This window comes from Setaria viridis, chromosome 5 (genome assembly GCF_005286985.2).
Source record: "Setaria viridis chromosome 5, Setaria_viridis_v4.0, whole genome shotgun sequence".
Classification (NCBI taxonomy): Eukaryota; Viridiplantae; Streptophyta; class Magnoliopsida; order Poales; family Poaceae; genus Setaria; species Setaria viridis.
Genome location: NC_048267.2, coordinates 4,135,712 through 4,146,896, shown reverse-complemented (window position 1 = coordinate 4,146,896; position 11,185 = coordinate 4,135,712). Strand labels below are relative to the sequence as shown.

Here is an 11,185-nt window from a genome sequence, read left to right as displayed (position 1 = left end):
CCCTTTTTCCACTGCACTGTGCTGCACACGGGAGACCATCCACGGGCGGCGGGGTGGGTGGCGGGCTGGGCGGCGGGGTGGGCGGCGGGCTCGACGGCGGGCGGCGGGTGGCGACGGGCGACGACAGGCGGCGGGCGGCGACGGGCGACGGGCGACGACAGGCGGCGGGCGGCGACGGGCGACGGGCGACGGGTGCGGCGGCGGGCGGCGACGGGCGACGGGTGCGGCGACGGGCGACGGGTGCGGCGACGGGAGGCGGCGGGCGGCGACGGGCGACGACGGGCGACGATAGGCGGCGACGGGCGACGGGCGCGGCGGCAGGCGGCGGCGAGCGGCGGGCGCGGCGACGGGTGACGACAGGCGGCGGGCGCGGCGACGGGCGACGACAGGCGGCGAGCGGCGACGGGCGGCGGGCGTGGCGACGGGCGGCGACGGGCGGCGGGCGGCGAGGCTGGCCGGCCACGGGGGCGGCGACGGCGGCGAGTGGGGCTCGAGAGAATAGAAGAGAGAATAGAATGAAACATTTTTTTGTAACCAGTGGCATTGGTGGGTAATTACCCACCAACTCCACGAGGAGGTTCAAAAGAGAGGTTTCTGGAGCAGCAAAAGAGGTGCTCCAAAACTCCACCTCCACTTGCACTACAGCTCCATGGAGTTGGCAACTCCATGGAGTTTTGGAGTTAGGGTGTTTGGCTGAATTTTTTGATGGAGTTGCTGGAGTTTAGGAGTGGAGCCGTGCCAAACAGGACCTAAATTATACATTTATCGTAGATTTCACCAAAGAATTGGTGTTTAAAGCTAATGTGTGCAATATCTTTTACAATCGACCGCGCTGGACTCCAGCGCTCAATTTAAATAGTCATGGACATACTGGACATTTAACCTTCCATCTCATTTCTAAAAACACAAGAGAAATTCTAAAACAATTTTAGCTCTAGCAGAGAAGCTGCTTCACTGGAGGAGACACAGCTGGAACCGTTTTAACCATAGTCGGAACCCTGCCAAACTAGCCCTTCGATTCAACCGCAGGTTGAATCAATAATTTTTGTTTTTCTTAGTCAAGTACAGGAACGGAATACTAGACACGAGACCAGATGATTCTGTTGCAGCAAACCAGTACATAACTATAGATGAATACACTGTACTTGTACATGTATCGTAGATTTAGCAAAGAATTGGTGTTTTTTAATAATAATAAAGCTAATAATGTGCGCAACATCTTTTACAGTCGACCGCGAAGGACTCCAGGAGCAACCAGACCAAGGTCTCCGCCGTGACAGGTCTGAAGACGCGCTGCTCGTCGGCCTCGAGCGACGCCGCGAGCCGCGGCCACAAGAAAGCGCTGGCGATCCATGACCCGTCGCCTCCGGGCCTCGCGATGATTTCTACGTACCCAGAGCACAGCCTCGCGGTCGGCACGGACACCGGCAGCGCTATCACGGCGCGGCCGAAGCCGAAGTCCGTGTCGATCGGGAACGACGCGAACGAAACTCCATCCGTTCCAAATTAACAGTCATTCTAAATGACTTTTTTAAAAATCAAATTATTTTATATTTAATCAAATGATAGAGAAGATCATATAGGCACCGAATAGATATACTATAAAAATATATTTAATGAAAAAACTAATGGTACTTTGATATCATGAATGTCAGTATTTTATTGTATAAATTGGGTTAAAATTGAGATGCTTTGACTCTCCAAAACAATTAAAATAATTTATAATTTGGAACGGAGGAAGTAATTATCAGCACCGGACTGCCCAGCCCGACGGGTGGCGGATGCCGTCTCGATGTAACGCTAGGTCTTGTGCTCCTCCACCCAGTCAACCAGCTCCTGCAAGTGCTCGTCATAGTCCGGCGCCGTGATCGCCTCGCACACCATGGCCGCTACGTCTCGCAGCGGCAACCCCAGGACCTCCTCCACGATGACCTCCCGGGCCGTCTGATTTTTTTATTTTTTTGGCTCTTGTTTTAAAAGATTCTCACAAATAGTCTCCTGCGGAAACATTTCGGAAAATAAATCCTGAGCTAGCATACACGCCTCAGTGCCAGAGTTGCTGGCGCCTAGATCCTTGCGCAGCTGCTGGCGCCTAGATCCTTGCGCAACTGCTGACCTGGATGCTGACATGGCGCCAAGCTTAGTGCCAGGAAGGATGGCACCAAGCTCGCTTACACAGGACCGGCCCAAGTTTCGTTTTTGCCGTTAGCTATTCCCAGCTAACCCCATCCAAGCTTGACGTCATGTCAGTATTCAGGTTAGCAGCTGCGTAAGGATCTAGACGCCGGTGGCTCTAGCACCGAGGCGTGTAAGCTTGGCGCCAGCAATTTTCGAAATGCTGACGTCAAGCTCAAGGTCCATTTTCCGAAATGTTTCCGTCGGAAGCCTAGTTGTAAGAATCTTAAAAAAAAGGAAAAAAAATGTGGGCCGGGCCGTGAAGGTGGTGAAGTTGCCGGCGTAGTTGCGCACAGCGGCACGGAGCGCCGGAGCTGCGATCCGCTGGCGCCTGTTCACCCACCATCCCATCCGGTGCCCGGTCCCGGGGCAGCTCGCTGCGTGGCGCAGCCGTTCCATGTCGGAGGCCTCGATTAAGTACAGGCGCCGGACGAAGCTCTGCTCGGTCGTCAAGGCGTTGATCTGGCACCGGGCGTCCAGCGGCGTGAGCTCGTCGTGGCTCGGGCGTGAGTTCCCGGCGGTCGTGGCTCGGACGGGCTCCCGCCGGGAGCGTCCCCGACCGGGCGAGCTCGGACCACGAGCTAACGAGGCGGCTGAGCGCGCTCCCATCCACCATGACGTGGTTGGTGCGCCACGCGACGGTGAAGCCGCCGCACGCGAACGAGACCACCTGCACCGACAGCGCAAGTTCCTCGCCGTACGGCAGCTGGATCCTCCGCAAGGATGCGCCGTGGTCCAGGGCCAGGCTCGCCAGCGCCACGCTGGCCTCGCCGACCACGAACTCCGCGCCCTGGTTGCCGCAGCGGATGGCCTCTGGGAGGCCGGAGCACGGGTTGGCGGCGATGCGGCCGGCGAGCGGGAGGTATTAGTTCAGCAAGGAAGGCAAGCCGGCCTCGAATGCAGCGACGGCGGCGGCGAAGCCGGCGCCCGGCGGCTTGGCGTAAACGCAGAACATGGAGACCGGATGGGTTGCGGGACGAGGTCGAGGTTGGAAACGGCGAGGACGTGTGGCACGATGGAGGCGGAGGAGGCCCTCACGAAGCTCCGGCTCACGACCCGGACATGCAAGTCGCCACCGCCGTCCTGGCCGTCCATTCTTCTTCGTGCACGGTGGCTTGGGTCCTGCTGTACGGCTGTACTCTCGTTGTCACAAGATTGCAGTATTCATAAGGCATGGGATCGGAAGGATACATGCTATCTCTGCTTAAACCACCAATCATCTCGTCGTCGTTATTAAAAGAGACGAATATTTCTTCCGTTCGTCTGCGTCGTCCTTCCCAATCCGGCTCGCTGATTTCTTTTGCTTTGAATAATTAGGATTCCGCTTGCATTTAAATTCCCACGCATACCACTTCTTTCATACTCTATTCGCATGAGAATATATGTACGCACACAGGATCAAGAACTCCACGCAAACCACTTTAGTCCTTCCTATTTTAACTCCAACAAATATTTTTCTTTCCGATTTGTATTTTCTTTGTCGTATGAGAAAGAGGACTCGATTCAGCATCCATGCACAAGAATCCCACATGTACTACTTATAGTACTTACTCTATTTTCCCTACTTCTACTACTTACTTTATTTTCTTCAGAAAAAGGAAGCTTTCGCCATTCTGCATTTTCTACATTTTTCTGCTATTAAGCCATTAACACGTTCCAGATTTGGATCATTTTTCTGCATTAAGCGAAAATCTGTGTTTTGGACTGGGCCTAATTGGATGTGTATGTACGCTGCAGTTTTGGAACTACAATTATATACTGTAATCGATCTATGTTCTTGTACTGCGATAATTGTACAGGAGTACTAATTTTGCAAACAAGTTCCTTCAGAAACACCAGTCAACCAATTAAAGCTCATGAACATATCATATTTCATATTCCTAGAACAGAAAACTTTTATTAATTGAAGACCAACAAAAAAAATACAAAATACTAGTGCGACATATTGAGAAGACCAAATACTATAAATTACTAATATCCTAAACTGCTATACTTCTACGTGCTAACGATGCCGACGTATGACAACTCCACGGAACCTAGATATATTTTGCCACCATCTCGCTCCACCACCTCAGTCGGCCTTACGTTCTTGGGTCCCTTCATCTCTTGCAGCTTTTCACCTTCAGCACCAATTCTAACGGCAAGTAAATGTCTATCCAAACCAAACGGAAGCTCGAACTTCTCCCGATGCAGCGCCACCCAGTACCCTTCCTTTCCATCGGGCCTCACATTGTCAGGGTATCCCGGGAGATCAGCAAACGGCTCAGATGTGTTGGTCTTAGGCCCTCGAATCCAATACCTCATTAGCTTGCATGGTCCCGTAAGGGCGATGATAAGGTGGGTCCTATCAGCGCTGATGGCGATACCATTGGGATACGTGACGCCGGACTGGAGAACGGTGACTTGATTAGTCTGTGGATCGTATTTCATGATGCGTCCGGTCGAGTCTCCAGACGTGGTGACCATCTGATGTTGTGCCCGTGTATATGTCTTACTACTGTCGGTAAAGTAGACGTCACCGGTGACCTGATCGATGTCCACGCCGTTGGTGAAGCGCAATGGCGCACCACCGGCCTCCGTCGCGAGCACAGTCGCCTCTCCGCCGTTGGGCCCGACACGCATCAGCCCCATGTACGCATCGGCTATGTAGAGATTGCCGGAGTTGTTGTGGAACCGGAGACCAAGCGGTCGGCCGCAAGAGCTCTCCGTGGCGACTGCCGGGAGCTCAGAGAACTCGTCGCACTTATTCTTGGTGTAGCTGGGACTGTACGCGAACGTCTTCCATCCGGCACCTTCGCCATCATACTTGAGGACGCGGCCGTCCGAGATGCTGACGTATGGGCCGGCGCCGTGCGCGTCGAACGCGACGCTCTCAGGTCCGATCAGATCGTCGGGCAGCTGCAGGCGCTGGGTCTTGCTCGCGTCGATGGCCTTGGCTACGGCGGCCAAGGCAGCAGACGGTAGGAGCAGCAACACGGCGAGCAAGATCGCGACCAGAGGCAGCGTCGACGTCTTCTCCATGGTTGCTGTTACGTCGAGTACGATACGCGGTGGTTGTTTTGCTGTTGTTGGCTGAGCGCTTGGATTGATGGAGAGGGTGTACCCTGCCTCCCTTTTTATTGGGAGGTCCGAAAGTATGGAGTCCGAATCGGCCTCCGCACTGGACACAGTAATCGGCCTCGGAGTCTCTTGCCTCCCTTTCCAAAGGAAAAGATCGAAGATGGAAACGGATTCTGAATGTGGGTCTAGTTTGGCTGAACCGCCAAATTAAAACTCTAAGTAAGCGTAATGGTCATTATTTGAATGCATCACACGCATTAACTTAATGGTTTAATTTGACAGCCCGCATTTACTAATATGCCGATCGAAATAAACACCAGAAGTCTGACGCGAAGGTGAGCACAGATAGTTCATACATGACGAAGTTTATACACATACGATTACAAATCAAAATACGGTACATTAAGTTTTACAAGCCAAGTTCGAATACATAAATAGTTGTAGAGTTTAACTAGAATTAAAATAAATCTGCCATTATTTAAAACTGAAACTACGAAGTGTGTATGGTAGATCACACACTTCAGCCCACAAGTGTGTAATCTAAGGATAACAAGCGACTAAGCACCCGATCCAGCAACTTCCCAACCATCGGCATCATGGCGAATAAACTTAACACAGTAAGGATAGAAATCTATGTCATCAGGACCTGAAATAAATTAAGCAACGAACCCTGAGCAACTAGAACTCAGCAAGGCTTTCCTGACTAGTGGTATATACTTTGTCGACTCCTAGAATGCAGGACTTTTAGCTCTGAGATTTGTTTGCCAAAAAATAACTAAGAGTGAATCCTTACTTTCAATATTTTAGTCGAGTTAAAATGAGAGTACGTATTTTCTAGGTTTGCATAAAGACAACAATTTATTGTGGAAAGCAATGCATTAAGCAAACAACAATAATTATCATTATCCTTGTTCCACTCCTTTACTACGATGTGACTCAGTGATCAAGATCCTCTTATCCGAGAGTGGCAGCAAATCGATTTGATTAAATCCTTGCAAGGAAAACCTAACCACACGACACATGCATGCGTCGTCGAGCCGCACATGGCATCCGTTCCCATCTTCACCATTGAAAGTCTGAACTACCCCGCCAGCAGCTGAGCCCTACGAGAGACCACCTAAAAAAAATACATACCCAATTCTCCGCGGCCACTTGACTTGCCCTAGAGGATGGGTAGGAGTTCAAACTCCGGAGCGGATCAAGTACTAGGTTTACTAGTTTCGACTACCTCCAACTCTCAGCATGTGATTAGTACTGTTCAAACTTGATCAGCAGGACCAACAACCCTTAACTGCGGAGCTATACAAAAACCCTATCATAACATAAACATTATCATCTCCACCTGGTTGTCATCTTTACCATGTGAATCATTTCCCGAACTCAACATAAGTATCAAGTGGCCTTATATCTCGCGAGTGATAGGAAATCACTCGACTTCTACCGAACTTAATTAAGCATGGCAGTATTAACGACCTACACATACTAGTATAACACATGGGAACCTATGGATCATGCATCTACAGCTTCATTAAACTCCTAGAAACTTAAATGCACAAATATATAGATAAACATTAATTGCATAAGTTGAAATAGGGGCATGCTCCAGAGCTTGCCTTCCTGCTGCTCAGCGATTTGCTCTTCCAAACCTTGGGCCGGGTCTTGCTGCTCCTCTAGTGTCCTCTGTGGCTCTGTTGCTTCCTGCTCCTCCTGTTGTTCAACCACCAGCTCGTACACCATGTCACTAGCCGCGTTTTCTACATGAATGCACATGCGATGCAAGATTAGATGATGCACATATTACAAAAAGAAGAACATTAACATAGAATAGAAGGAGACAACCATTCTTTCTATCAACTCACATATCTAAATCTGAGTTGTTAGCATTACAATGCAAGGTGCACTTTACAGGAATTAAAAAAAACAAAAAGCACATCCAAACCTGTTTTATTATGATCAAAGTTAACTATAGCTAGGAACAAGAAAATTCACTAAATTGATTTATGTATGCAATCTGGTGTGGAACAAGTTGCAACTGATAAAATCATTGATGAAGGATTTTACAGGAATTTACCATCATTTTTGGGTTACCGCATTTATTTATGTACATTAAACTATTTTATTTGTGTTCTGATTCTTACTAAGTGTAGAATAGCCATATCACTGGATCTAACATTCTTCATACTTGATGCAGACCATAACAAGACCAACAAAAGTGGTCTGATCATTTTATCATTTTTCTACCATTTATTATGCGATTAGTAAGATTCATATAGCAAACGAAAGATAGCTCCAAAACAGAATGAGAACCACATATATCACATGTATAAGTTACATATATGAAATCTAAATGACTCAAGGAAGATAACAAAATTAGTTTCACAATTTTTGGAGCAACCTATAATTTACTATGCATTAAACAAGTTCAGAACAAGATAAATTATAGGATTAAAAAAAACAACAATGACATGCTCAAAGTCATTTTTAAAAGAAAGTAGACATCAACGGGAAGCTAACAAAGTTTAGTTTATATTTTTCTCATTTTCTACGATTTGATATACATTTCTAAAGTTTCAGCCGATTTGAAGACAAAATAACTAAACTATATTTACACTGAGACCCTATAAATATTCTTTACTAACATATCTAACCTTTTCCTCGCAAAACAGCCCTCTATTATTTGCTCTTAAGACCCTGGAGAAAAACTCACCCCGCACTTAAACCCAAAATTTTACCCATAACCCACTGTACTTTCTATTTCCTCGCAAGACGACCCCTGCCCCTTTCTTCTTCCTTGGGCCGGTCCGAGCATGCCTGGCGGCGACGGTGGCGTGGCCACGCCAGCGCAAAGGCTGCGGGCCCCACCCCGGAGACTACCCCAGAATGTTCCCCACACCTAAGCGCACCTACTCCCTCTCCTATCTCCGCGAAACCCAACCCTAGACCTATCCACGGTGAGTGGCGGCGCACGGCCGGTGGCGAGCACAAAATCGAGCGTGGAAAGTTGACTAAGACAGCGCAAGAATGAGAGCACAAGCACCAGGACCTGACCATGGTTCGTTTTGTGTAGTTTTTTGAGGACGAGGAAGGCCGGAGGGTGTTGTCGACGTGTGGGTGGCCGGCGGCGGCTCGCGGCGCACGGTGGGCGGGGAAACTTCAATCCCCGACCTCAGGAGCCATGGCCGGAGGTAAGGAGAGGCTGAGGGTGGATCTAGGTAATTGAGGGAGTTGCGGGTGGAGGTGATTTGATTTTAGTGGAGGTAGTAGGGAGGATTTGGTCGGCGGGCAGCGAGACCTCGGCTCGGCTCTGTTTTTGTTGGCCCGGCCGGAGGAAGAAGATGGGAGAGAAATGGAATGGAGGGGCAGATGAGGCCGGCGATGAGGAGAGGATAAGATCGCGGAGGACGTCGCCCATGCCCTGCCGGCCAGAGGGCACGGACTAGGAGCAGGGCCCAAGTACGGCGCAAGGACGCCGCAGCAGTGAGGCGGGCGAGCGAGGATGGCGCTGGCGCAGACGTCGGAGGAATGGGCAGGCGGAGCAAGGACGCCGGGTGGCGCGTTGGCGCGTGCAGGGCCGTGCCAAGCTCACCGCGAAAACCGGCGTGTGGCGATGGCCCTATTCGCCGGCGGCCGGTCGCCGCGCGTCGCGTGCTCACGAGGAAGAGGACGGGAGCAAGTGAGGTCAAACCTCAGTTTGACCTGATTTTGACTGAAATTTGGAAGGTCTAAACTTCAATCATTTGGCTAACCAACCAGGCTTTGGGAAAGTATAAAAGTTATACTTCAACTTTCATGCCGGCCAAGAAGAGGTTTATAGTCAAAATGGCATTCAAATTACCACCAAACATTGCTAAATGATATCACTCCACAGCTAAATTTTTCAGCCAAACATACAGAAGTGTAGGATTTCCAGTATTTAAGCATGAACATGATTCACTTGGCATTTCCAAATACTTTTGAACACAAAGAAACGTTCCCCATAATTAAGCCTTGTGGAAGATTAACGCTAATGAAAATGCCTAAACACTAGAGGTGTTACATCTAGGGTGTTGTGCTCCTCCACCCAGTCCACCGGATCCTGGAAGTGCTCGCCATACGCCGGCGCCGTGATCGCCTCGCGCACCATATGCATGGCCGCCACGCCAGACAGCGGCATCCCCAGGACCTCCTGCACAGTGGCCTCCCTGGTCGTGAAGGTGGTGAAGTTGCCGACGTAGTAGCGCACGGTGGCTTGGAGCTCCGGGGCTGTGATCCGCGGGCGCCCGTTCACCCACCATCCCATCCGGCAGTGCGTGTCGGCCGTGCCCACGACGCCGGCGAGGGCCTTCCAGAGGTAGGCCGAGGAAGGCCGACACCGCCTGCATGCGCGTAGGGCGCTGGCCGCCCTGGCTCGCCGCTTCGCGCAGCCGCGCGATGTCCGTCGCCTCGATGCAGTAGACGCTCCGGACAAAGCTCTCGTCGGCTGTTAGGACGATGACTTGGCGTTGGGTGTCCAATGGCGAGAACCCTTCTTCGAGAGGCGCTGTAAGATGGCGCCGAGCGAGGACGGAGGATTGCGCGGTCATGGTTCGGTCGAGCTCCTGCGGCGAGTGTCCCCGACCTCGCGAGCTCGGACCACGCGTTGACCAGCAAGCTCTCGAAGAATTGGTATGAATTGTGTTCAGGATTCTCAATAGCTCTCCAAATCCTTTATCGGTCATACCATTTGCTGCCTTCCACTATATCAATTCCAGCGTGGCACTTAACTTTTTTTGACCCTGTTTGCAATTGGGGTATAACAACTTCTCAAATTTCTTTGTCTCCTTCGCATTTTCGGAGTCTTTCTTTGCATTTAGCAACACCTGACCTAGTTCGTTAGCTAGTTCATCTTCTACAAAATCTTTTTCAGCCTCGTCCATTTCAAAATCTGCAAAGGCACCACCTTCAACCCAGTCAGCTGGAATGTTGTTATCATCATCGTCTTCTTCACCGTCTTCCATTACAAGTCCTCTTTTGTCGTACTTGTCCAAAGAATATAGTTATTCATGAAACTCAAATGAAATATGTGGCCGTGTAGAGTTTTTCTATTAGAGTAATCCATGTTATTTTTGCACATTCTACATGGACAACACATGAAAATCTTCGGTGACTTGTTGGCCTTTACAGCTTCGAGAAAAGTTTTTAGGCCATTCATGAACGTCATGGAGCACTGGTCGTCGTACATCCATTGCCGGTCCATTTGCAAAAAAAAATAATTTACTTCTCCCTTTGTAAAACAACGAATGTAAAAAAAAACTTTCTGAAAAATATTGCTGATCTTTTATAAATGGACCACTTTCGATGAGCAAATTAAATCCCTACAAATTTTATGAAGAATTTCGGCAGCAACTCCCTTTGTCCCGAATCGTCGTTAGCTTGAGCTCAACTATGTTGTTTATGTAAATCAACAAAATTAGTTAATTATTTTTATTTTAACATTGTACTTATGTTATTTATGTAAAGCAATAAAAGTAATTAACACAACACATATTTGTCAACATCCAATACGAATTTCTCAATATTGAACAGACTTTCATAAGTAAAAACTCTACATTCTACATGCATGTACAAATTGAAAAACTCTCCATTCATCCTTACTCTAAAAAAGTATAAATTTTTCTAGCTACAAAGCATAAAATTTAGAATACTAATTATGAGAGGAGGGAAGATCAAGTTCCTAACCTTTAGAACAATTGGAAGAGTGAAATTGGAAGAGTGAAATCCCCCCGAATCGTGGGAAAAATGGGCAGCACCTCCCCAGGTCCCCATGGGAGTGAAGAAGCCCAAGCTTTTAGTCAAATGGTTGAGCTCGGGCTCGGGGAGGAAGAAGGAGCTTATTTTATAATTTGTTATTTTATAATTTGTATGTTAGTACTGGTGGCTCTAGCAGGTACTAAATTGTGACATTTAGTACCGGCTGAACCTAACAGCCGGT

At 49.2% G+C, this 11,185-nt stretch overlaps 1 protein-coding gene, 1 long non-coding RNA gene and 1 pseudogene across 2 annotated transcripts; all 3 read right to left on the bottom strand.

Annotated features, from left to right (window-relative positions):
- Positions 1 to 1,200: 1,200 nt before the first annotated feature.
- Positions 1,201 to 3,515, bottom strand: LOC117854836 (coniferyl alcohol acyltransferase-like; annotated as a pseudogene).
- A 655-nt stretch (positions 3,516 to 4,170) lies between these two features.
- Positions 4,171 to 5,219, bottom strand: LOC117854832 (protein STRICTOSIDINE SYNTHASE-LIKE 10). The gene has a single exon (XM_034737084.1). It carries the CDS (start codon positions 5,194 to 5,196, stop codon positions 4,171 to 4,173), a length of 1,026 nt encoding a protein of 341 aa, XP_034592975.1. The 5' UTR covers positions 5,197 to 5,219.
- Positions 5,220 to 5,592: 373 nt separating this feature from the next.
- LOC140222953 (uncharacterized) lies at positions 5,593 to 8,627 on the bottom strand. Its single transcript, XR_011898351.1, has 2 exons — positions 8,284 to 8,627; positions 5,593 to 6,989 (listed from the first exon to the last, which is right to left on the bottom strand). It is a non-coding gene; the product is annotated as an uncharacterized lncRNA (long non-coding RNA).
- Between the last annotated feature and the right edge of the window lie 2,558 nt (positions 8,628 to 11,185).

What these genes read in the sequence shown, in the direction of transcription:
- LOC117854832 (XM_034737084.1), bottom strand. Translation starts at nt 5,196, where the DNA reads ATGGAGAAGACGTCGACGCTGCCTCTGGTCGCGATCTTGCTCGCCGTG.